This window comes from Bidens hawaiensis, unplaced genomic scaffold, assembly GCF_021521415.1.
Source record: "Bidens hawaiensis isolate Kalapana, Puna unplaced genomic scaffold, B.hawaiensis_p1.1 tig00035002_1, whole genome shotgun sequence".
NCBI lineage: Eukaryota > Viridiplantae > Streptophyta > Magnoliopsida > Asterales > Asteraceae > Bidens > Bidens hawaiensis.
The window spans coordinates 11,976-39,106 of NW_027496067.1; the positions used below are offsets into that span (position 1 = coordinate 11,976).

General features: G+C 35.3%; 2 protein-coding genes and 2 pseudogenes across 4 annotated transcripts; 1 reads left to right on the forward strand and 3 right to left on the reverse strand.

Moving 5' to 3' along the window:
• Positions 1–710: 710 nt before the first annotated feature.
• Positions 711–4,396, reverse strand: LOC143586827 (transcription initiation factor IIE subunit beta-like). Its single transcript, XM_077068291.1, has 5 exons — positions 4,250–4,396; positions 2,799–3,077; positions 2,162–2,293; positions 1,959–2,075; positions 711–1,203 (listed from the first exon to the last, which is right to left on the reverse strand). The coding sequence occupies exons 2-5, from the start codon at positions 3,066–3,068 to the stop codon at positions 862–864; spliced, it is 861 nt and encodes a 286-aa protein (XP_076924406.1). The 5' UTR covers positions 3,069–3,077; positions 4,250–4,396; the 3' UTR covers positions 711–861.
• A 3,025-nt stretch (positions 4,397–7,421) lies between these two features.
• On the forward strand, positions 7,422–10,536 carry LOC143586836 (SWR1 complex subunit 2-like; annotated as a pseudogene). The gene is made up of 11 exons (XR_013144770.1): positions 7,422–7,547; positions 7,650–7,719; positions 8,457–8,528; positions 8,619–8,662; positions 9,160–9,466; positions 9,554–9,629; positions 9,706–9,825; positions 9,919–9,987; positions 10,065–10,107; positions 10,184–10,249; positions 10,343–10,536. The product of XR_013144770.1 is annotated as an SWR1 complex subunit 2-like (transcript).
• A 302-nt stretch (positions 10,537–10,838) lies between these two features.
• LOC143586837 (homeobox-DDT domain protein RLT3-like) lies at positions 10,839–16,404 on the reverse strand (annotated as a pseudogene). The gene is made up of 15 exons (XR_013144771.1): positions 16,224–16,404; positions 14,961–15,013; positions 14,579–14,878; positions 14,447–14,500; positions 14,152–14,368; positions 13,948–14,048; positions 13,751–13,837; positions 13,468–13,599; positions 13,246–13,386; positions 13,056–13,177; positions 12,610–12,988; positions 12,139–12,519; positions 11,456–12,055; positions 11,265–11,369; positions 10,839–11,188 (listed from the first exon to the last, which is right to left on the reverse strand). The product of XR_013144771.1 is annotated as a homeobox-DDT domain protein RLT3-like (transcript).
• A 6,323-nt stretch (positions 16,405–22,727) lies between these two features.
• Positions 22,728–26,261, reverse strand: LOC143586834 (GRF1-interacting factor 1-like). Its single transcript, XM_077068297.1, has 4 exons — positions 26,175–26,261; positions 24,173–24,249; positions 23,365–23,449; positions 22,728–23,278 (listed from the first exon to the last, which is right to left on the reverse strand). Exons 1-4 carry the CDS (start codon positions 26,259–26,261, stop codon positions 22,925–22,927), a joined length of 603 nt encoding a protein of 200 aa, XP_076924412.1. The 3' UTR covers positions 22,728–22,924.
• Between the last annotated feature and the right edge of the window lie 870 nt (positions 26,262–27,131).

A 27,131-nucleotide genomic window follows, 5' to 3' on the forward strand; every position in this document is an offset into this window, starting at 1 on the left:
AAGTTGTCATTTGAAAAAATTAATAAAGATGTTAAAAGTAATAAATAGGTTGGCCATGTGAGACGCTCAATCCAAATTATAAATCATATAAGCAACCTACCAGTTCTGATTAATAATCTCTAATACCAGTTTCAGAACTGGTATTATAGATTATTAATCAGAACTGGTAGGTTTATAGATTATTAATCAGAACTGGTAGGTTGCTTAACATTATTAACACACACAAGATACATTGAATTAACTTGCAATAAATCCAAGTTATTCTATCTACTACATTTAGAATTCAATGCACACATATAATCCAAACTTTTTTCCTCAAAACATATATAAAATTTTAATTTAAATTAATTCATTTGATTTGTTTCTCCTCTGTTTTATAATTCCTTTTAGTATATATCTTTTAGTATATTATTATGATACTAGTTTTTATACCTCGTATTACGTGGGTTGTGTTTCTTTTTCGTGTCTAATATTTATATTTTTTTGGATTTTAATTTTATTTATTGTAAGAAAGTTAATAATATATTTAGAGTTTGATGATGAAAAAGTTTCACAAATAAATGAGATGTTATAACTCATTTAAAAGCTATGGGTTTCGTGAGTCACATGACCGCTTATTTTTTTCTTTTGAATGGAAATGATACAGAACATCAAGTTTTCTTCATATGAAGACTAGTTCTAAGCATGACTAATATATAGATATAACAATATTAGATGCAAAATAAGTTTTCTTAAAGCCAAAACAGACACATTGATGTTTTCAAACCAATACATCAATATTAGAGAATCTGAAATTATAAACTTAACAGAAAGTTCAACATGTTTTTATCCATATCAACAGTCTCCAACTTGAAACCAGACCTAACCAGTAAGGTTCCGAAAGAGCTCGGGAAGATGAGCATTGGTGAGTTTGGTCCTCTTACTGATCTCAGCCTTCTTCTTTTTCTTCTGTTTTGGTTTATTCAGAATATTACCATTTTGTGCCATCACTCTCCTTTTAGCGGTGTTTGTTGCGGGCTTCATCCCGTTCTTCTGTAGGTCCCTTTCAATATCCAGCATGTCTCGTGGCAACTCGATTGATCTGAATAACTCTTTCAACTCATCATCCACCTTGATCGGGACTCTCGGGTCGTTTGGGTACGCTATCTCTTCCTGTGAGTCGAAATTTGATAGCAGCCAGATTTGTCCACCCACTTTCAGAGCCTGAGTTTCACCAAATAATAATCAGTTTCATGGCTGGTGTAAACAAGCTGGCCTCCTTGTAAACACCAATGATGAAATAAAGCCGAGCTTCATATGTAAAGCTTGACTAGACCCAAGAGCCTTAACGAGCCTGTTATTCGTATAAAAATGGGCAAATACCATAGAAACCGACAGTTTGTGTTTTTTTTCTTACAATGTCACTCAGCATTTTGTTACATATCAAAGTCCCTCTGCAAGTTAAAATTTGAACAGAATTGTGAATTTAAGTTTTAAAACAACCTGGTACTGATACATCCCGTGGTTTTTGCTTACTCTAAATCGGTTATAATTTCTTATCACAGTTGTTTTTTAGAACAATTTTGAATTTTGATGGACCGGTTCCAACTTATTATTGTAAAAACTTGTTGAGTGGCTTTTGTGAGAAAAAAGAGAAAGTATGTTGGTTTTTAATGATATTTGCCCTATAAAAATAGTAACTTATTTATTATAATAAAAAAATATAACTACATAATAAAAAAATAATCATAATGAAAGGAAAACTTTTAAATTTAAAACATGAAACATCTATGAAGATAATATTTATATGCATATACAAAAACAATTATAACTAATAGACAAGAAAAACTCGAGCTCTCTTAAATTAAACGAACCAGGCTCAGTGTAGATGACTTCAGGTTCTTTTACATCTCTAGTTGCATATGATGTCTTCAAATTATAAAAAAGAACAAACAAATCCCAAACAATTATGTGATTACCTGTAAATCTTCCATGACAGTTGGGTATGCATCTTTCAGATCAGCAACAGCAATACCCTCTGGATATGTCCTTACCAACCGGAGAAGTTCTTTTTGGTCTCTCACATTATGTTTTGACTGCATATAACACCAAGATACACGTTTAATTTCATATAATAAAACAAAGATAAATACTTGATTAACAAATGACAAAATAAGCATACCTTGTAAGAGAAACGCACTCCATCATAATTAACTTTAGGGTTCTTTGCCAAACTTTCAAACACAGCCTTATTACCCTTGACGTCAACATAACATGCTTCATTGATTTGGTCAGCTGTAAAGGCTTGCCTTGACTGTAAATATAGCAAAAATAGGCTATTTAACAATTACATATGCTAATACTCGCAAAAGTGGGCTCCTTGTTTGACTTTTTTGATGTCTAATATACCCCTCAACACTTAAATAATATCATACTTACCCAAAAATAAATCATAATATAAATCATTATCAAATATACCCATTTTCATATTTATAACATCTATACTTTCCACTGTGCAACAGTTTACATTATGAGAGTTTGAAGTGTAGTGAGAAAGAGACAAGCGTAATAGGCATATTATAAATCGTATATCAATAAATGGTTAAATATGAAAATTTAAGTGCTTTGAAACTTGATATTAATTATTTTTCTTGTATAAATATGATATTATTATGAAACACAGTAAATTGCCTGTATAATTTTAGATGCTTGACAACATGGTTCTATAATTCTATCCATACGATACACTAACAAATCCATCATGAACAAGCATAAATGACCAATTAAACAAATACAAAAAGAGGAAAGTATGTATGTACCTCAAATAGCAGATGGATGACTTTTTTTATTTGTGCTCCAACAGGGCTCTTCCTTACATTGTTAATATGTTGTAACCGCTCAGTGTCATTAGAGAATTTAACAGCGGGAACAGATGATTTCCCCAAGGTGCTATTAGGCACAGCTCTAGAAGCAGGAGTAGTTGTTGTCGGCCTATTGCTTGTTTTAGAGCCTGCTATGCTTTTAAGGGTCGACTGACATTTTTCTTGCTGCCTTTTGAACTTATTCAAACTTTCTTGCAATGATCCCATTTCCCCAAACTAGATATTACACAAAGCCAAACTCAGCAAATCTCAAGCATACTAATATCTTCATCTTCAGATTAGTTAAACATATAAGTACTAAAACTCAGTTAATATGGTATTGTCCCATCAATCAAATAACATAAAAAGACCTAATTCTGAGTTAATGGACTTTGATTTTGAATCCATATACAAAAGTAAGAAATCAAATTAATAAAGAACTGTAATATTCTTTTAGAAACTGTTAAATATAGTTAAAATTTGACTTCCAAATTCAAATTTTATGCATTAAGAACTACAACAGTCACCATGTTATTGAAGACAAGAATTTCCTCCTAACATAAAAGTACACTAAGGCTGAACGTTGTGGATTAATGCCATGTGTGTTAGCCCATCCACGTCAGCCACCCCCCCTAACGCCCACCCCCTTCACCCCTTACCGCCCCCAAAACGCGCCACTAATCCCTCCGACACGGTGTTTAGGGCCTTTTTTTTGTTGCTGACTCAGACCGGCTAACGCCCGGCCCGTTAGCCCAGAACGACTAAAACACCATTTCAGATATTTATCGCTAAATTTTGTACATCTTCTAAAAACCTCCAGCGTCTCAGTTCTTTATCATTATATGACTTTTCCATTATTTCTCTCTTTCTTCTACTTACAATCTCAACTAGTAGCCATGGGTGACCCTTTATTGTGGCCCCGCACCCCTATTTTTTGCTCAATACTGTAAATTTACCCGTTTTCGCCAAAAATATTGAGCCAGGAAAAACTAAGACATCAAAAACCTTCAATTTTGTTGAGAAAATCATGATCCACTAAATGTCAAATCTCTCGTGCTGCAACTGTTTTGTTTTCACACAATCCCTTAGCTCCCTCAATTGTTCTGGAATCAATCCGCCGCCGCCGAAACCTCTGGTGACACGACTAACAATGGAGCCTAAACTCGTATATGATTCGTTCGACCCTAATTTCAGTCTGATTGCACCAAAATACAATAAATTGAATCTGAAATAATGTTGCTATGGATGTTTTAAGTGGGGATTATAATCATCAATCATACCAATTATTTTATTATTGTCTAGGGTTTCTATTAACAAAGTCAAATAAACGTATTCAAGTAGCAGTAGCAGTAGTAGTAATTAATATTGATCAGATTGCAAATCACACATTAATTAAAAGATGGATTTACCCCCAACAAACAAGAGCAAGAGCTTTAGTCTTGTCCTCTTCAAATCAAATAAAGGCTAAACTTGTCGATCAAACCCTAGATTCAATCGAACCTCCGATCGTTTGCGATTGAAGAGTTAGAAAAGAAAAAAGGAAGATGAAAGAAGAAGGGTGGTTATTGTTAGGGTATACACGGTGGGTGAATCTATATCTTCTTTATTTATAAATAAAAAACTAGTCATAAAATTAGACACCGCCTTATTCGCTTTATTATTCTACCGAACTCGGTTAAGTTATACGAATATTACTGAAACGAAACCAAATTCACATTTCGGATAATGTTTGCGCCTGGCGATAAAATCCTTATTTTGGGGCGATAAATCTTTGGTACACTGCCCCTAGGCGACAAATGGGCGAAATGTGGGGGAGCGATGAATTCTTCTCACCCTGCTTCACCTTGTTTTATTATTATTATAATTGTTTGTGTGTGGTGTATATATACATATATATGTATATATATATTGTGCCACGACACCATTACAAAAATTCACCATTTCCTGACTGGGGCCCACATGACGCAAAACGTCTCATGTTGTAGTCCCTCTACTACACGGAACCTTAGGAACCAAACTTAAAACTAGTTCCATAATTCGGTTTGGTTTTGGTTTTTTATTTAAAAACTAGTTCCATAATCGACCTAGGCCCGGCTCGTTGTTTCGATCTTAATCTCATTTAACTTTAAATTTGAGCTAGAGCCTTAGTTGAGTTGCCCCGTGTAACATTCCCAAAATTTCGATCCAAATTTGACAACTTAAGAAAGTTGAGGGATAAAAAAATAATATCAAGACAAGTCATGAATAAATATTAAATAAGGAAATATAAGAGAAATAAGGAAAATAAAAATATTTTCTAAGTTAAGTTTTTCATATTAAGAAAATGGGAAAGGAAACTTCATCCCACATGGAAGGATGTAAGAAAGTGAAAACACTTTACTTGGATATAAATCATCATCATCATCATCGTACTCAGTATATCCCACCAATAGCAAAGCTATGTTAGGGTCTGAGGAGGGTAAGATGTAGACAGCCTTACCTCTACCCCATAGGGATAGAGAGGCTGCTTCCGGTGAGACCCCCGGCTCGATAGTAGTTTTGCATCAAGCCTTTGACATAAAACACATAGCACTCAATCATCGAGATACCGGCTGATTGGTGCATGTACCCTCGTCTTTCGGCTATCAACGCCACCACATGATGCCTGATTAACTTTCCGCCACTTTTAACGTTATTTTCACGAGATTAGTAAAATAACGTCAAAATTAGTGCAATTTCACTTTTGCCCACCCGAGGGTTTACACATATATACATAATATGCGCGCACCTCAAGCAGGGCGTATTTACTTGGATATAAATAAGGAATATAAATCTCATCTCACATGGAAAGTGGTAAAGAAATGGAAGCTCTTTATAAGGAAGAGATTTTACATAGTAATATTCTTTTATGAATATCATGCACCAAGTAGTCCTAACGGAGGGTGCGTAGCATCCGACGCGCACGCGCTCGGGCTCGGGTGAGGACGAGGTCGACTGCGACGGGTGTTGGGCACTTTGATGCCGCTTGAGAGTCGCCTTAGTATTTTTGGACATCGAGAGTTAGACCCAGACGTGACAAGCTATCAAAGATAAGGGACTGAAAATGAAAAATAATATCCAGGGACCTATCGCCGTGATGACGCATCACACACGTGTCACACTCTGGTGACACGTGGCAGCAGGGCATGACACGTGTCAGACCACGTGGCAGACGTGTCAGGCCACGTGGCGACATGTGGCGAGATCTCAGAAAGCTAGGCGGCCCTTCGCGTACCGCGACGGGACCCAAAATCAGCTATAAATAGGGGAGGCTACGTCTCATTTGCACACACACCTCCCATACTCTCTCTAAGTTACTTTCTCTCTCTACCTCGTTTTACGTGACGAGCATCGTTTTGCGTACCACCGACCCCATATATCGCCTCGTAATCCGTGCCAAATACCCGGTGTTTTTCCTCAAAGTGCGTGCCAACCAAATGTAACCCCGACATTCCACCTCAAAGTACGTGCACGACCCGGCGACAGTGAACATCGCCTCGATTTTGCGTGCCAAGGAAGGTTGATCAAGAACGCCTCGATAAACGTGCATATAGAGTAGAAGAGCTGCCCGTATAAACTTAAGAATATCTAACTCCGAATACCGTGCGAGGTAAGGGGTTCTTCCTAAGTTATTATTTTATTATTATAAATGGCTTAGACCATAGTCGGGGGTATAGCCCAAACCTTGATTACGATTAAGATTAATATAACTTTTCTTAAGCAAAGGTTATTGTTAAAATAATATTTCTTTAATATTAAGAAATATAATATTCAAAGAGTATAGCTAAATAATGTTTCTTCGTGAAGAAGAAACTCAGTATAGACGTTTCTTCCTGAAGAAGAAACGTAACATATAAATGATAAAGTAAAAAAGAGGACTAAAGGTCCAGATGTTTTATAAACAAATGATTTTATCAATGTTGAAGTTATACCAAAATAGACTAAAGGTCTAAAGCTAGATCGATGATCTAGTTATTTATACAAATGTTATTCTCGTACTATAGGTCTGAGGTAACAAAACAAGAAGAAGAGAACATAAAACATGAATCAGTATCAGAAACCGATTATAAACAGAAAAGGTGAATACACCCCAAACCTTTTAGATTGAGTCAGAATGTTTACATAGGATTTACGAATCCTTAAAACTTTGTGTACAATAATAAGAAACAGACACTCTGATTAAGAGTATACATGTGTCTAGATCCAAACATATATGGTGACTCGGCATATCCCCGAGGGCATGCATATCATCAACATGCCTCTGAAGGTCTATGGGACTGTTCATAGAAATGATATTAATTGTATATGATACTTAAGGTAATTTGATCCCAATGTAGTTGTGAATAGTCACAAATGTATTATTGTTGGTTTCACAGACTAATTGAAAAGATATTGTTAGAGTCGGTCTTTTTAAACATTGTTAGGGTTTGATTCAAATTACTGTTTATTGTTGTCCGACAAAGTGTTTGATTCAAATTACAAAGTGTTTGATTCAAATTACTAGGGTTTACAGTTAGGGCTCAAAATTGGCGAACAAAATCCAATCAAACCAGACGAATTTGGTGACCTCGAATCGGAAATTATCTAGCTTTATCGTGCTATCAAGCCTTTTGAGATTGAATTGATGGAGTCTGATAAAGAGGATGTTGTTTTTCTCTATCGATCTTCTAGAGCAACAAGAGGCAAACGGTAACCATTCAATTCATTGGATTATTATTATTATTATTATTATGTGCATACATTGTGTTTTCTAGTTGCTAAATCTAACTGTATGTTTGTTATTATAATTAGGATGACAAAGCTGGTTGATGATGAGATTGAAGAGGATGATGAGTTCTGGAATCAAGATGCTTTGAAAGAGGTTACTGCTCCTTATTATTACATTTATATTAAACTATGTTATTCGGGTTCGGGTTGGGTTTAGAGCATTTGACCTAGAAAACTAGCTGTGTTCTTCGGGTTTCGGGTTTTTCGGGTCGGCTTACTTGGGTTTGAGAATTTTAAATCTAGAACCGAAACCTGACCTTAATCTCTCCCAGGTTTTTCTGTTCAGGTTTTTCGAGTATTTTACATAGAAAACTAAAAAAAATAAATAAAATTGCTAAAACTAAAGCAACAATAACGTCTTAACTTGTTCAGAGTTGAGAACAGTAATCGATACGGGTTCGGGTTTTATCGGGTTGGGTTAAATGGGTTTCGAGTATTTGACCTAGAAAACTAGTGGTGTTCTTCGGGTTGTACTTTTGGGTTTCGGGTTTTTTGGGTCGGGTTTCTCGGGTTTGAGAAAATCTAGAACCTAAACCCGTCTCAATCTCTCTCGGGTTTTTATGGTTCGGGTTATTTGGGTTTTGAGTATTTGATCTAGAAAACTAAAAAGTAAATAAAAATGCTAAAATTAATGCAACATTAACATCTTCACTTGTTCAGAGTTGAGAACAGCGCTGGATACGATGGAACAGCTGTAGAATTGTACGAACGGCACCTATTGAATGAACTCATTTTCTTGCATTATAGAAAGAATTCACAAGTTATTTTATATTTTTTTTTATTTAAGTATGGATTTTCTTGAATGTTGAGGAAATGTTAAATGTGTTGCAGGAAGAAGATGATACAAACTACGTAGAAGAAGCGGACGCTGGAGATGTTTTCGACAGCGACTTTGATGAAGATGTATGCGTTTTATAGCTTTACTACTTTACCATAGTTTTGAATGTATCTATACTGGCTGATTTCATAACCAACTTACTTGCTTTGTTACAGGAACCCGAGCCAGATGAGGAAGCCGAAAACGAACCAGATGACAGGTTAAAAACTTTCATTAAATATGAACTAAAAATAGGGTTGTAGATTTTTGACACGACACAAACCTAACGCAAAATTCGCGGGCTTGGGTCAGTTCAGGTCGAATTGCGAACCCGTTTAGCTAAACGGGTCAGGTTTGGGTCAACCCTACCAGTTCACTGTTGACCTGTTTAACCCATTTATTTCTTATTTTAGTTTTTTAAAAATGTGTTTTATGTAATAAATAAATTGGTTAGGCATTTTATGTTAAATTAATAAACTTATAATTACAATGTAGTTTTTAAATTTAGATTTTTTTTTTGTTGCAAGAATGCAAATTTAAGAATTATCAGGTGAAAACAGTAACATATAAAAACTTTCGACCCAAACGGGTCGTGTTCGGGTTTACGTGTCTTACATAGTTTTCGGTTTCGTGTCAAATTTTTTGGTTCGAGTCGGGTTACGATCCGTTCAACAAACCTAACTATATATGTTTGTATAAGATGTGAGTTTTATGCAGGAAGAGGCCGAAGAAGAAATTGATATATCCAGGAAAACCGAAACCAACATTTCCAGGAAAACATAAATTGGCGTTTCCAGGAAAACAGTTACCAACAAAGAAGAAAAGGAAGGTTGAGTCAGAACCTGACAGTTCTAATGAAGAAGAAACAAATCCCGAGCAATCAAAGTCAACACCTCAAGAAGATAATGACATGCCTGATGATACAGAAGTAGAGAAAACAACTAGAAAGTCAACACGAACATCGGTTATTGTTAGGCAAGCTGAAAGAGATGCCATACGTGCAGCATTGCAAGCAACAATGAAGGTTCACCATCATTATTAACCTGTTCGTTTATTATCCATTTTAATATTTTATTAACTTTTCATCTTTTGTTTGTTGATGTGTTCTTAGCCTATAAAAAGAAAAAAGGAAGGTGAGGAGAAGAGGATGGCTCAAGAAGACATGCTTCTAGAAGCTGCTCAAACAGGTATATTATAAATCAGAATAATGTGTTCTTGACATTTACAGTTTATAAATAATAAAACTGTGAATTAATCTTGCAGAAATTATGAACTTAAGGAACTTAGAACGCGTGTTAGCAAGGGAGGAAGAAGTTAAAAAAAGAGCGATTGTGCATAAAGCGGTTTACACGGGCCCTACAATACGATACCTTTCTAAAGATGGCGAGTTCTATTTTAATAATTCTATATCTAAAATGTTTGAAGTTGGTTTGTTTAATATCTAAGCTGATGATAAATTGATAACACTTGTTTCAGGTTACTCGTACCTTGAATTTACTAACGGGGCGTCATTTAGATCTCAGATTCGCACGTCCTCCGGTCCATGTGAGTGAAGTTATGATCTGCTAATTGTTTTTTTGTCCTTAAAGCTAATTTTTATTTATATGTTGTATCTTTTTTAGATCCAGAGAAGTCTGTTTGTGTAGTCACCGGATTACCTGCAAAGTAAGCTTACTACCCTCTTCGTTTGCACTTCTGCTTGATCCGTCTTAAAAACTGATAAATCGGTCAACTGTAACAGATACCGTGATCCTAAGACAGGCTTGCCATATGCAACAAAAGAGGCTTTTAAGATTATTCGTGAAAAGTAAGGTTCTAAGTCTCTTCTAATAAATTATGTAGAACTCATAATTCATAAACATTGTTGTTCATACACTTGTTATTTTAATAAAATGTGTAGGCATTCGAATGACATTAGTGGCGTTAAAGAGGAAAAAAGCATGGGGATGCTTTATGATTTAGCACGTGCCGAAGGCTTTACCAAAAAGAAGAAGAGGTCAATCAATCCAAACAGGAAACAGAATTCTTATCCCAGATTCTCGCCTCGTTCGTCAAATATCAATTTCAAGTTCTGAATCCGACGACACAGAATGAATGCAGATATCTATGCAAACGGTCCTGTCGTTTTCGGGATATTAGTAATAGGTCAAGGGGTATTGAGCTTTAAAGTGCATTTTTGAAGTTGGATAGTTTCATCTTTTGTATGTATAAATATTATGTTTCCAAAAGTGTTAATAACGACAAGGTGCCGGCTGCACACATAGTTTAAAAAAGGTATATACATTTTCAAACTTAAATTACAATTTTCTGTTTGAAGTATAAACACCAAAACCATTCAACTCTATTTCAATTCGGTTTAAGAAAACTTACAGCGAAGAACTGTATACAGCTTTCTGACAAAAAACTGATACTCGTGTGTGAAGTATTAACAAAACTGATTAGCCATCTATCTGCCTGTACAAGAATATTCATCTCATCTTAACTAACGACCAAAAATGTAACTCCTGCCTCGACGTTAACCAGACACGCCAGTTGCCTTTTCAAGTTCAACCTTCTTCAAGTGAGCAGCAAGTAAGAAATCCAGTTTAACCAGCCATAATGCAACTGCAGATGATGTTTGGGGCATGCTAGCAAAGCTTCTAATAATGTCATCCAAATCACAGTCAAGATCAAATGATGTCTCACTTTCACTTTCACTTTCATACACCCATCCTTTATTGATAGAACCCACAAAATCACCAAGAATCTGACAAGATTAAAACATCATTTAACTACTTTAAAACATTTCTTTGTGTATAAATGTATAATATAAACAAAAGTACCTGTAACAACTGCATTAAAGTGGAGGCGCGCCTTAACCGTTTAACCCATATGTTATGAGCCGACTTTGTCCACGCACCCACCATTGCACCCGCAGGCATGGATGACTAAATAATACATAAATAAAAAAATTGGTAAATGCTAAAACACCAGACAATAATATTAATATTATTAACTATTAACTATGACTCACCTCAAGTGTGTAGGCTGCAGCCTTGAGTGACTGTAAATGTGATGAAAATATTTTATGCTTTGGAAACATATCGGGAGCTGAGTCATCCTGACATGTGGCAGCATGGATGGCGTATCGTTCTTCAAGATAAAAATCAAGCTCAAATGTTGTATGACAAATCCTGCAATGTTTCTCGTCTCTCCAGTATAGATCATGACATCTTTCACATCTAGCAAGTGAATCCAAAAAGGACTTTTTCCCGTGTTTAACTGAATTTAAGGCAGACCGAAATGAGTGCCATAACCAAGCATCAAATTGTTGAAGACGACACCATTTCTGTTTAGACTGCTCTCTGTTTGTAACTGGAGGAACAGCCATGCTAGTAGAAGCTAGATTAACGTGTTGGTTGTAATTTAGGCCCAATAGGTTGTCCACGTCAGACACGGCTGATGATGAGCTGTCATCTCTAGAAATACTCCTTTCAGATTCATTAGAAACTGTTGGTTGGTCTATACCGGACATAGCTTCACAAAGAACAGCCTCCCGTCTTTTTAAAGATGAAAGAAGCTGGCACTCGCGTTTTCCCCTTTGGTCCAAAGCTGATACTAAGCTGATTAAAGCCTGTAATTAGAAAAAAAATAGTTACAAATGAAAATCAGTATGTACATGGGCCACTTAATGCACTAGATTAGTAATTAGTTTACCTCTTCTGTTTCAATCACCTCCCAGTGACCATCTTCAGACGATTCAAAATAAACCCTCTTGTGGCCCGGATCACACGTGTTACACGGGCCCACGAAAAGCCAGTATCTATTATACCTACGATCTGATCCCAAATATATTGATTGCATAGGATGTAAATCATCAACTTCTACTTCTGTTGCATCCTTTTCACTTTGGATCACTGAGATAATTCCTGAAGAATCAACAGGCTGCATATCTATGATTGTATCTGACTCAGCACTATTAACCATATGGCTGCAGTTAATATCAGTAAACATTACTTGTTGTCTTGCTGTAGATCTTTTTATTTTTGCTCCAGAACCAATATGATAAACGTTAGGAATAGCGCGTGATGCAGGTTCCTGAGATTTTTACATTTATCAACATGAGATGGATAATTATATTAACTAATCTTAAAAGCTTGAAAATAACAATTATAATAGTTGAAGTACCTCCATTCTTATACTGGAGCTGGCTCTAAGTAGATCAATCAAAGCCAATAGAGCATTCAGCTTCTCTTCAATATTTAGATCTGAATATTCACCTTCCATTAGTCCCAATAACCACATTTCTCCAGGTTGACTCTCATCAATTTCAGAGTTTACAAGTGAAGTATCATCCTTGTTTATAATAATATTCTTGGGATCATCATCAACACTACCATAATCTTCAAGATCAGAATGATCATCTTCATCATTCTTAAGAATGGAATTACGAAGACGATAAGCAGACGAGGATATTTTTTCAAACAGAGTTATATCACTTGACAGCACTGAGCTTATCAGTTGCTCTACTGCATCGGTTGTAGTTGCAAGCTTCAATCCAGCAATTTTCACGAAAGAATATAAAATTATTAGACAAACATTACCAAATTTTTTGAATAGATGTCAAACTTACTGATGAATATGTAGCCAATTCCGTTATTTTCATGCCCATACTCCCTTGCAATGATAATATACTGAATAATTCACCATTCAGAGTACCCGGGCTTAAGCCATAACTAGCCATCAAAGCAGCTTCCTGTTAATCAACTTGAAACTTTTTAGACCTTCATAAAGCGAGCATGGAAATTTTCTGTATTTAACTACCTTGTTGAGAGGCTCCTTAGGTAATTTGTCACGTTTTGAACCAAAGCCAGCTGCAACTGACACCTGGCGAAATATCTCTATCCATGTTAGGGAGTTTAACGATTTCTTCCATAATTTTAAACCAGTGTCTTCACGTTCAACCTGTGAACAGAGATTTTAAATTAGATTTTAGTAACTAATAGATTACCAAGAATTAGAAGGCTAAAGGTTAATGATGCTTACTGATTCAAGCAACCCTCGATACATAACATTTTTGCATATACGAGATACCAATCCACTATCCAGTTCCTTCTGAACACCAGTGAGAAGTAGTTTCAAAAGGGCCATATTAAGTTTCCCAAGCAACAGAGAATCCTGAAATACAATTAAGAAAAACCAAGAAATGAAAAATATTTACTAGAAAGCAAAGGTCTTTAGTTGATATGGTGAATGGTGATTATTGAACCTAAACAATTTAAATGGAAATTCTAACATAAATAAACTTGGATCAAAAATAGTCACTAACCTTGTCAATAAATGCTTGTGCAAACTCATCAAGTGTGAAGGACTGGGTACCGATTATTACAGCATAAGTGCTAACAAAGTGAAATGTCTGCCAACAAGAGTCAGAAAACAATTTAACATCCATGAGTATGTTAACATAAGTATCTGGTGTATGACAAAGCCACAATGAATATTACAACTGAATGACCTGACATGTACCTTAAATAGTTTCTTGACAAGTTGTGGAGAAGAAGCCCATGGCTGGATATGAAAGGGTTGCTTCATCCCAACTGAATTTGGAGGAAACTTTGCCAGCAAATCTACAGCCATATTTAAATCAAAAATTAACTTTACATTATAACAAATTGAAAAATAATAATAATAATAATAATAATAATAATAATGCATATGCATGAACCAGACCTTTGCAAAGGGAACAACCATGCAATCGATTAATCGCACAATGAGCACAACATGCCAGTGAATTTGATGTTTCTTGCAATTCTCTTAGTTCCAGCTCCTCATCATCTACTAGCATAGCATATTGACTATGGTCTTCTTCACTTCTCGCTCCCACCAAAGCAATTTCACATGTTTCCCTACGCGTTTGCTTATTCATATCAACTTGTTCACATCTCACCTTTTCAACAGAAATAACAATAAATTAGCAATAAATGCAAACCCATATAGCAGGTGCTTCCATATACATTAATAATACCTTTTTACATCTAACTAAAGACTTCTTCTCTTGTACTTTGTTTACTAACCTCCTCTGCAAATGAATCACCATACAATTTCATATTTGATCAAAAATCACTTATTTGTATGAAAAGATCAAAGAAATAAAGACAAACTGTCACAGTTTTTTGGACTTCTTTTTCCGTTGGGTAGGTAGTTTTGGTGAGGTAGATAGTGGAAACTCAGAAAAAGCTCCATGGTGATTGTCAACAAATGTTGGGAGGTTTAGAGCACCAGGATTTGTTAACCGCTGAATTGTCATTAACCCTTTTCCCATACCATGTTTCTTGACTGAATTACCCTCTTGGTTTGTAAGTCTCCGTACTGACATCAAACCTTTTCCCATACCATGTTTGAATGAAGCACTACCTTGAGGTGTAATTTGGTCCTCAATATTGGTAGGCTTAGAAGTCTGCGTAATAATAAGCAATATAGTATCAATGGATCACAACTACAACAAAAACAGATTGTTTGACAAACATATTAATACGCACCTTTTGCCTTTTAAGCGCTCTTTCTTGGCAAGCACGATGAGACGTTCCTGAATCTAGTGAGAACAATTATATAATTACACAACTACAAATATGACAAACTCAGCAAAAACAATAATAAAGTGAAATAAATAACACAACTCAGAAGGCAAGAAGGTATAGTGAAGTGGATGTCATATCTAACAGAGTAACAGGGACATCATTCAAGTGTTTACTACAAACATAAACTCCTATTCCTATAGACATAGTCATTTCCTTCAGGTTTTCTTCATTTCACAGTTCACACACAACTCTCTTTTTATCAAAACACTGTCCAAAAGACCCCTTTCTTTAAGATGAATTAAATTTAAATGATATCCAGTCATCATAATCAGTGTCCATACAACCATGACGAGTGCTTCAAAATATCTCATTCATACTGCATTACTGCCGCTGATTCCAAAAAAGATATACTCATTTCACTAAATCTATCTATAACCTACTGTAACTGTCAGTAAACCGTATGCCAAAAATAAGCAAAATCAAAAGAAATACCGAGATATGAACCATAAACATCAGTAGGCAGACCTAAAACAGATATATAAACTCACGTTTCTTTCACAGTGCTCAGTTTAGTAAGTGTTGTATAACTGTTCTACTACTCAAACAAGAAAATAGTGATTAACACGTTACAAAGTCAAAAGGGCAATATTACGCGTTCAGCGATAAATTGATATCGATTAGGGTACAAACAAGCCAATTCGCTCGCAAGCTACTCGAGATCGAATCGATAAAACGCTCAAAACGAGCTGAGCCCGAACCTCATATAAAGCTCGTTTAGTTATCGAGCCTTGTATGAGAAGCTCGTTTAAAAAATCGTCGAGCCTAAACAAACCTTGTGTTTTTTTAAGTGTTCCCTCTTTTGCATTTCTATGTATTAATTTCACATTGTATATACAAGCTCCAGCCGAGCTTTGGCTCGCTTTAGGTACTACAAGAGCTCGAGCTGAGCTTGGGCTCATTTAAGGTTTTTCTTAAAACATATAAAAATAATCAAAAACATATATATAAATTAACTAATAAATAATAAATAAGTCAACCCCGAGCTTGAATAAACGACTCACAAAGCTCGGCTCGAATGCTTGATGATTTTAGGTTAATCACAATATCAATAAAATCTAACAATACAAGACGCTGAAACAGAACAACGGTATATCTAGAAACAATTAAATCCTTATTTGCGCACAGATGAATAATAATAATAATAATAATAATAATAATAATGACCTTTGACGTGACATAATTGGAAAGCATTAGAAGGAAGGTGATCAAACTCCACGCCGAGTGGAGGCCCGTCTTTCCTGAACACTTTCCGCAATATATAATCACGATGTAACAAATCAGACTGTTTCCGTACACATTCTGATCTCAAATTATTCAACTGTTGCCGCTGCTGCTGCTTCGGCATCTAGAGAAATTAATACTAATAATAAATAGAAGTAGAAGAAGAAGGTTGATTCATCAATGGCGAGTTGGAATTCATAGTGATTACAGGTTCACTCACTCACTGTGTGAAATGACTGTAGTAGGGTTTTGTAGTGATATTTTCTCATACGCCTTTTCTTTTATTAATATTGATGTTTTCAAGGATATTTAAGGTGGTGTACTTTTCCATTACCCGAAACATTTGTCCAATCATTCCTAAAATACTAAAATAGTTCCGTCGATCAGCATTTTCGGTATCGATTTCCTGAATTTTTATGAAATACCGGTATCAAACCGAATATTTAAATATCAGAACCAAATATTTTAAATTTTCAAGATCGGAATTTTTGGGATCGAGACTGATCGATACCGATATCATCTCGAGCTCATGCATATGATTAAATGACTAGAAAAACTTGAATTTCATAGAAAACAAAATTGGTTTGTGAGTTAGGTGTGAGGTTAAGTGATACTTGTTGGAGGATTAAAATGTAATTCCAAGTTAGTTAGACAGTTAGAGGGTTAATACTGATTATTCTAGAAGTAGAGGACTGATATTGTAACTTTTCTATTTTTCTTGTTTGTATAAACAGACTGAGTCAGTCTGTTAATTCAGTTCATACTTCTTGTTAATACAAACCCTAAAATCTTTTCTGTATCTTCATCTTGTTCATCTCAATTTCTTGTTTCAGTTCCTGGTACCTACATCAAATTGGTATCAGAGCGAAGGTGTAATCGCTCAATTTCCTTCAATTAATCCAAACGTTTGGACATAAATAATCTATTTCAACAGAAATACACATGAAGATCTTCAATGGGAACCCCTCAACCACCACCTCCGAGAGATAACTACACTTCGATCCCACTTCAATGCACTGTTCTTACTGCCATGAATTACACAATTTGGGCAGTAAGAATGAAAGCCATATTCAATTTTCACGGATTGTGGGATGTAATCGAACCCACAGATCCGGCTCCGGTGAATCCTGATGTGAAAAAGAACAACGCGACGATTGCGTATTTGTTCCAATCATTACCCGAGGAGATGGTTCTGCAAGTGGCTAATTTCACAACAGCAAGAGAAATTTGGGCGTCAATTAAGGTCAGATTCATAGGTGCAGATAGGGTCAAGAAAGCCCGTTTGGCAACCTTAAAGAATGAATTTGACTCTATAAGAATGAATGATGGTGATAGTATTGATGATTTCGCTTCAAAGATGACGGCGATCGCATCGAAGGCTAGTGATTTGGGAGAGCCTTTTGAAGAGAAGAAAATGGTTCACAAATTGCTAAATGCTGTACCAGTACAATTCATTCAGATAGTTGCAGGTATTGAACAATTCTTGGATCTTGACACAATGTTATTTCAAGAGGCAATTGGAAGGTTGAAAACCTTTGAAGAGAGAACAAATTTGAAGAATAAGCAAGCAGTTGTTAAAGATGATCAGCTACTACTTACTTACTCCCAATGGCAGTCCAAACAGAAGGCGGGAGGTTTTAAGAACAAGAGATGGGGGGGAAAATAATGAGGGTGAATCCAATAATCGGTCAAATCAGAAGGGTAAAGATGGTGATCGAGATCAGTCCAAGAAACAAAAAGAGAGACCCAAGAAAGATAAGTCCAAGGTTAAATGCTTCAAATGTGATCTTTTAGGCCATTATGCTAGTGAGTGTTCTGGTGTGAAGGTTAAGAACCAGGAGGCAAATTTGTCACAAACTGAAGAAGATGAGGATCCTGCTTTAATGATGATTCAATCAGAAGTACAAAAGGAGAAGGTATTTCTGAATGAACTTAAAGTTGTGCCTTCAAATTATGAATCAGAAGTTTTGTCAAGCCAAGTGTGGTATCTTGACAATGGGGCTTCAAACCATATGATAGGTAAACAATCTATGCTCTCAAAGTTAGATAAGAATGTAACTGGTAGAGTTAGGTTTGGAGATGGTTCTTGTGTCACAATTGAAGGAAGAGGTTCCATAGTCTTGGAAAGTAAGAGTAAAGATCAAAGATTACTTTCAGATGTGTATTATATACCACATTTGAAAAGTAATATTTTGAGTCTTGGGCAGGCTACTGAAGGTGGTTGTGAAGTAGTAATGAGAAATTAGTTTCTTTGGTTGTATGACAGAAGTGGTAAACTTCTGTTGAAAGTGCACAGAACACCAAATAGGTTGTATAAAGCAACTTTAAAAATTGGTTCACCAATGTGTATGTTAGCTAAGATTGATAGTGAACCATGGCTATGGCAAGGAAGGCTTGGTCATGTGAACTTTGAGTCACTTAGAGAGATGACAAGTAAAGGAATGGTGAAGGGAGTACCATTGATAAGTCATCCAACACAAGTTTGTGAAGCTTGTCTGGCTGGTAAGCATTCAAGAAACTCTTTTCCAGTACAGTCATTCTATAGGGCTGAGGTACCTTTGAAACTTGTATCAGTTGATTTGTGTGGACCCATACTTCCCACAACTCAAGCTGGTAATAGGTATTTCATGCTTTTGGTTGATGATTGTACCAGATACATGTGGTGTTATATGCTTAAGAGCAAAATTCAAGCATTTGAATATTTTAAAAGGTTTAAATGTAAGGTTGAAAATGTGTATGGAGAGAAGTTAAAAACTCTAAGGTCTGATAGAGGAGGGGAGTTTACTTCTTTTGAGTTTAATAATTTTTGTGAAAAAGAAGGTATCACAAGATTGTTGACTGCACCCTATTCTCTCCAGCAAAATGGCACTGTTGAAAGAAGGAATAGGTCTATCTTGAACATGACCAGAAGTATATTGAAGGCTATGTCGATGCCTCAAGACTTTTGGGCAGAAGGGGTAAGACATTCTGTCTATCTCCTCAATAGAGTTCAAACTAAGGCCTTGAAAGAAATAACTCCATATGAAGCAATTAAATGTAAGAGACCTGATTTGAAACATGTAAGAATTTTTGGGTGTGTTGGACATGTAAAAGTAACAAAGCCTGGTTTAAAGAAACTTGACGATAGAAGTATGCCAATGGTGTATCTTGGAGTGGAAGAAGGTACTAAGGCACATCGGATGTATGATGCTATTAATAAGAAAATTGTTGTTAGTAGGGATGTAAAGTTTGAAGAGGCTAGGAACTGGGATTGGTCAAACTATTTGAATGAGGTGAATGATGGGACTCCTAGTTGGGTTGAGTTCTTTGTCACAGATGATAGTTTTCAATCTGTGGAAGAGGAACCTCATGTTCATAATGAAAATGAAGATGGGCCAGTGCCAGAGCTTGAACCAATTCAAGCTAATCAAGCATCTACAAGCCAAAGTGTAGATGGTTCTGGTCAAGTTGAATTAAGAAGGTCTAGTAGAACTTCTGTTTTATCTTCTAGACTAAGTGATTTTGTGCTAGATGGTAATGTTAGATATGGTACTAGTCTACAAGATGATGTTAATCTTGTTGAACTTCTTCTTGTTGAAGAAGGGGAACCCATGTCTTATCTTGAAGCAGTGAAAGAGAAGGTCTGGATACGTGCAATGGATGAAGAAATTGAGGCCATTCAGAAGAATAAGATCTGGATACTCACTGATCCTCCTTTGAAATGTAACCCAATAGGGTTAAAGTGGGTTTACAAACTGAAAAGGGATGCTACAGGAAAGATTACAAAGCACAAAGCAAGGTTAGTTGCCAAGGGTTATGTACAACAATTAGGGATTGACTTTGAGGAAGCTTTTGCTCCTGTTGCAAGGATAGAGACTATAAGGCTGTTGTTAGCTATGGCAGCCAAAATGGGTTGGAAAGTTTACCATATGGATGTAAAAGCTGCTTTTCTGCATGGTGAGTTAAAAGAAAGTGTCTTTGTTAAACAACCTGAAGGGTATGAAAAGAAAGGGGCTGAGATGAAAGTGTATAAGTTGTCAAAGGCTCTTTATGGCCTAAGACAAGCTCCTAGAGCATGGAATTTAAGGTTGGATAGAGTCTTGAAAGAGTTTGGTTTCAAAAGATGCCAACATGAACAAGCTGTTTATGTGAGGATAAAGTCCGGGTCAACCTTGATTATTGGGGTATATGTAGATGATCTACTTGTGACAGGAAGTAATCAAATGGAAATTAATGAATTTAAGCAACAAATGAGGTCAAAGTTTGAAATGACAGATTTGGGCTTCTTATGCTATTATTTGGGAATAGAGGTTTCACAAAGTGAAGATGGAATCATGATTAAGCAGTCTGCGTATGCTGAAAAGATAGTCAATATGGTTGGGTTGGAAGGTTGCAATGAAACAAAAACTCCTATGGAACATGGTTTGAAGTTATTCAAGACTGAGGGTGGAGAGGAAGTGGATCCAACTGAGTACAGGAAACTGATAGGTTCTTTGAGGTATTTGACTCAAACTAGACCAGACTTATGTTTTGTTGTTGGTTATTTGAGTAGATTTATGCAAAATCCAAGAGATGCTCATTTGAAGGCTATAAAGCATCTGGTCAGATATGTTATATGCAGTTTGGCATTAAGTATGGGAGGCATGATGGTGGAGGTTTGGTGGGGTATAGTGATAGTAATCATTTAACTGATAGTGATGATGGGAAGAGCACTTCAGGGAGTGTGTTCTATTACTATAGTTTTCCAGTTTCTTGGCATTCTTGTGAAGCAACAAATTGTTGCATTGTCTTCTTGTGAGGCAGAATTCATGGCTGCAACCTCTGCAGCATGTCAATCTCTGTGGTTACATGGGCTGTTAGAAGAAGTGACAGGCAAGAAGCAAGAAATGGTAACAATCTTTGTGGATAATAAGTCAGCTATTGCTTTAATGAGAAATCTGGTTTTTCATGGCAGAAGTAAACATATTAATACAAAGTATCATTTTATAAGAGAGTGTATAGAGAAAGAACAAATTCGGGTGGAATTTGTTAGCGGTAGTATGCAAAAGGCTGATGCTTTGACTAAAGCATTGCAAAGGGTAAAGTTCACTGAAATGAGGTTCTTGCTTGGTGTAGAAGACCTACAAGATGCTTGGAATTAGAGGGGAGTATGTTGGAGGATTAAAATGTAATTCCAAGTTAGTTAGACAGTTAGAGGGTTAATACTGATTGTTCTAGAAGTAGAGGACTTATATTGTAACTTTTCTATTTTTCTTGTTTGTATAAAAAGACTGAGTAAGTCTGTTAATTCAGTTCATACTTCTTGTTAATACAAACCCTAAAATCCTTTTTGTATCTTCATCTTGTTCATCTCAATTTCTTGTTTCAATTCCTGGTACCTACATCAATACTAACCTGATTACTTAAATTGGTATGGTTAAATATAATTATATGTTACTAGAAAGGAGTTAGCGTGATATGGTAAGAAATTCAAACATTATTAATCGCGTAACATACATGAAATTTTAGAAATGTGGGAAGCATACGTAAAATTCATGTTAAACGCGTGGGGATTTGAGTAATTAACTCAAATAATAATTATAAGAACTTGAAGTTGATACAGAGGAAATTGTTCTTTGGCCCTTGTTTCTCTAAATTATTTCAGCTTAAAATAAAACTTTTGAACGAATGAACCTTTAATGTTTAAATTTGTTTTAGGTTTTGGCTCTTAGGCTAACTCTATCCATTATTTTCCGTTTAGATCGGCATGTGCCTCACAGGAAGGGAAGAATGATCTTTTATTATAACCTATAATGACGATGGTAATATGCGACGTGGTTTATGTGTAGGAGTTTAATCACAAATTGGGATTTTACTCATTGATTAAGCAAATAGCTTATTGCTCAGTTTTGATCAATTTTAGTAAATGGCTTAATTCGATTTTATTATCTATTTTAGTTGATCTATTCTTTTACTAAATTTTTATTATATTGCTAGTTATTTAAATAAAAGTTATAAAAATTAAATATATTATAGTAATGTGAAATTCTTATTTAAAATAAATGTAAAAGCAAGTGATGATTTGGAAATGTAAAGGTGGTTTGAGAATATGTATTGTTTGAGTAAAAAAAACTGATTTTTAAGAAAGCTGATGTGACAGTGATATACAAACTGTTGGAGATGGTCTTAGCGTTGTGCCACATTGGAGTAGCTCTATGTGATTCTCTATTGGCCTCGTCGGTCTCTCTTGCGAAGAATCCTTTACCATGAATAGTTGGGGTCACAGACTCATCGACAACAATTACAAAAATCCTTTACCATGAAGAGTTGTAGGTCATTAATCACAACGTACGATATCAGTTATCAGTTAATAAACAATATCTAGCCGCCACTAGTCGATGTAGCTAGGTGAATTTAGACCAAACCACCTTAAATCCCCGTGTTTGTTTATTGTTTTTTTGTCTGTGTTCAGTTTTGTGTGTTTGAATATCCAAATAACATGATCGGATAGTCCAGCGCACCCATATATAAACATTAAGAAAGCGAACATCAAGAGTTGCGAAGTGAACCAGACAACAAATACCCAAAACATCAACTTCCATAAACGTTTAAAAGCTACAAGCTACCATAACAACTTCATAACATGCAAACTAAACCATCTCCCAACACAAAGACTCTTACAAGTTTCAATTACCTTTGTCAGGAGATTTCAAGTAAAGCGTCTCGCCACCATCTCCACTACTCGAGCCACCGCCTCCAATATCTTGCTTGCGACCAAAATCAGGGAACCCTCCAACTAGATGTGTCCCACTGGCTGCAGCGTTGCTGTTGTCAGTCTGTAGCATGTGAAGCCCACTGGTTCCACTGCCCGAATTCATGCCTAGCATCGCGTGCTGCTGTTGCAGTGATGAGCACTGCTGCTGGCCGTACATCATCGAACGTGCTGACAGTAGTGCTTGTGGTGACATTTGTTGCGCTTGTTGTTGTTGTTGTTGCATGTAGTGACCTCCGGGCTGCTGCATCATCCCACTTTGAGGATACTGAGTCATAAATGTACAACTATTTAATTTTTAATGGTTGGTTTAAGAGTGTGATTTGAAAATGATAAGAATTAATATTGATGTACCTGAGAATGAAGAGTAGGTAATTGAGGTTGAGAATCAGCAATGGCAGCAAGGTACATAAGGTTCCTCTGAAGCTTTGCCTGATATCTGCCATTATAAACCATTTAAATGTTGGTGTACCACGTGTTAATTTGTTTAATGAGAATTCTAACAAGTTTATAAACTTTGTCCACCAAGAGTTGGTGGTCTTGTCCACAAGATCACGGTAAAATGCCTCTACCGTTCTCTTTGATCACCAAGAGTTGGTCAAAGAGTACGGTTCGCATTGACACAAGCCAAATTTAGTTTAGGGGGTGTTTGAGATTCCTGATTGTTACCTCCTTATGACTTATGAAACATTTTAACTCACACATTAAATAATCCCAAACACCCCCTTATTACCGCTTAAGTCTTCAACTTATGTTGAATTTATCGCCATATACTTTGTCCACCAAGAGTTGTTTGATATAGTTTATCACTTGGGGATTTGCATTCTGAAGAACTCTAAATAGTCGGATATTAGACTAAGTTTTCTTTTGACAATTCCTAGACTGATTATTTGACTCTAGCTTATATAATAAAATAATCGTCCTCGTGTTGCTGGCCTTAGTGACAGAGATAAAGTCTCTTAAACAAGCAAAGCTCATGTGACTCAGAAAGTACATGAAATTTTTCTATCAAATAAATATATAATCCACGATCCTTTCGAAAAATATGTAATACATGATCACTTTTAAGACGCGTAACACATTTAACAAAGTCTTATGGTGAATTGGTGAAAGGTTAAATCAAAAGTAACACAAGAGGCCGGGTCAAAATAGAAATACTCACTCAGCACATTCCGCCATTTTTCCTGTGTTTTGGCTCTCAACGATCTTCAAGATCAGAGACTTGTTTTCATCCAAATACTGCACTTGTAAACCAAGGAAAACTAAAGCCTTAAACTCGAAACCGCCAAACCAAACCAAAAATCTAGATTATATATTGTATCCAACTCTAGGTAAAATCATTACAAAATATTAAATTGTTATAATAAAAAGGATCAATTTTACATGTAAATTTATATGGGTAGATTATGTATATAAACAACTATCAGTCTATCAAAACTAATTTGTATAAACGTTAATTCTATTAATCTTGTACTGTTCAGTTCACCTACTGGTTACATACGTAAACAAACAATTAAACTAGTTTCTTCGTATTTATTTTTCTGAATTTCTTGAGTGAGAAATGTAAGCATTTTTTCTATTGATTTTAAACTTTTTAAATTAGAAAAATGCAAGGTTTATTATATGGTTTTGCTCACAACATACATTACATGCTACACAGGTATATATCATCCCCGCTATATTGTAATTAAGTTGTAACGTGATAAAGGAAAACAAAAAACAAAATAACTATAATATCACTGTAGAATATAAAACATATATCACAAAAGACGATAAAAGAATTATGGAACAAATCAAAATACACAAGCTCAGGTATTGATGTGAATAAAGAATCTTCGGTAACACCGTTTATTATTCCCTATACCTCGACATGCAGATTGAATAATTCCCAAAGATACTATAAAATATATGTATCTTTTACACACACACAAAAAAAATGAAAAGAAAAAAAAACGGACGAAACCATTCAAGGGGTTTTTTCATAGTGATGAGTTTCTCTTGATACTATTTTTCTGGATGAGTCTGAAATATTAAAATTAGTATGGACAAAAACTTACTATGGTAACGAGGGTTCCGCGGATAAATATAACATAAAAAAAGAAAAGATACTTCATAAAATCACGAAAAATATTCCACTGTGGGACCTTACAGAGTGGACTTTGGACAGTTTTAATCTTTAAAAAACGACCCTCCATAAAATAATACTTCATCCGACCCATTAAAAGTGTCATGGTTTGAAAAACACAAAGTTAAAGGTAGATTGAATGATTACATTTTTTGCTTACGAAATTAAAATAATAACTTGAAAATTGGGTCCATCAATATTGTTTTATTTAGGTTAGTTGTGTGTTTAAGGGTAAATTTGAAAATTAACTAATAAATTTTGAAAGTGAACGTTATAATGAAACAAATAAAAAAGTAAATATTGACAGGACAATGAAGCATAATTAAAAATAAAAGATTTTCTTCTTGTGAACATGAAAGCATCTCAATGATTGCTAGCAGGTCTGCAGGTCTGTTGTGTTTCGACCTCTTCAAAGTTTTTTTTTCAATAGATGTTAAATATTAGAAGGGTACTTTTTTTTTTCACCAAAAACTCTGGCTAAAAGAACTAAAAACTTGTAATTTATAAACCAAGAATATTGTGATATCACAAACCCAGTTTTTGATAAAATGCAACAAAAAAATAGTTAATAATAATAAACAGTTTTTGAAACCCTTGTTTCAAAATAATACACCTATGGTCATGTCACAATACCTTTGGGTTGGGTTCAAAATCTTGTTTTTTTTGCCGGTTAACATAGAAACACAAAAGTATGCAAAGTTGACCGGTCAAACGGACAATTAAGAGGTGGGGCCGTCCCGTGCCACACCCATATAAACGTAAAAAAAGACGTTTCATGAGTAGATCATGCAAGATCATGACTTTTGTATATAGTACAAGTGTGCAATGAAAAAGTAATTATAGAAAAACCTTGTTGCAGATGAGAAAACAAACAAAACAAATATTCATCATAAAAAGATCAATAATAAAGTTGTGAACAATTACACACACAGTGGATTCTAGTGTGTGAAACTGAAACTGAAACTGAAACAAAAAGTTAAAAGGTTACAAATATAAAAAGACTGTAAACATCTGAAGGATGAAGGAATGGAAGTGAAACCTGTTGAATATGATCAGTAGTGACGTTGTTGGTGGGATAATAAGCTGCTGCCATCATGGGCTGCATCAGCATCAGGTGCTGCTGCATAATAATAATAATAATAATAATATTAATGGCAAAGATGAAAATATATATATATGGGGTTCCACAATATGCAAAGAAATGAACCAGGTAGGTAGCTAGGTTGTTATTAAATGGGGTTGAAGGATTAATGGCAGAATGAATAAGTAGTGTTGATTCGATGGATAGATCGATGAAGGTTAAAAGTAAAGAAAACAAAAAAGGCAGCAGGCTTTTGTGAGCTCAGTGTACTGGAATATTTGGCTATATATGCAGCTGGTGGTATAGTAGGATGAGTGGTCAGGGTGACACAGATACATATATATATTAGGCTAGTTTTAGTTTCTCTCACTTTTTATTTTATGCTTTCGAGTTGATATGAACATGATAAGTGCAACTCATGAATCAATAATTCAGGCCTATTTAGTCACACTTGACAAATTATTGAATTAACAAACATTTCAGTAAATATATATTCAATTCAAATATTTTGCAATATGTGAAGTTTTGTTAATTGTTAGGGAGAGTTGGATTATATATATTGATTAATTATAAAATTTGTAATTCAATCTATCTTGGATAGTATGAAGTGAATAAAACGCAAAATCATAATAGATATTGATACGAGTTAGGCAATGTGAATTACACGATCATTCAACACTATTTTGAATTCGATACTAAGGAGTCTCTAAGGTTGAATAAGGTTGAATGGGGCAGGCAATATCCCTACACCACAAGGGTTTAAAGGGGCAACGCCTTCTTGACAACATGAGACGGTGCTAAGGGCTTAGTGGTATAATTAATGATCATCTTAATTAATGGATTTGCTTTATCGTGGTATATTTATGATCAATTTGCACAATCCTTGACAAAGCAAGAGAAATTCATCAAAAACAA

Coding starts and splice junctions, on each gene's coding strand:
- LOC143586834 (XM_077068297.1), bottom strand. CDS start 26,261: ATGCAGCAGCACCTGATGCTGATGCAGCCCATGATGGCAGCAGCTTAT. Junction 23,450..24,172: donor AAAATGGCGGAATGTGCTGA/GTGAGTATTTCT, acceptor TTATAATGGCAG/ATATCAGGCAAAGCTTCAGA. Junction 23,279..23,364: donor TACCTACTCTTCATTCTCAG/GTACATCAATAT, acceptor TTTATGACTCAG/TATCCTCAAAGTGGGATGAT.
- LOC143586827 (XM_077068291.1), bottom strand. CDS start 3,068: ATGGGATCATTGCAAGAAAGTTTGAATAAGTTCAAAAGGCAGCAAGAA. Junction 2,076..2,161: donor GAGTGCGTTTCTCTTACAAG/GTATGCTTATTT, acceptor TGTTATATGCAG/TCAAAACATAATGTGAGAGA. Junction 1,204..1,958: donor CTGTCATGGAAGATTTACAG/GTAATCACATAA, acceptor GGTGAAACTCAG/GCTCTGAAAGTGGGTGGACA.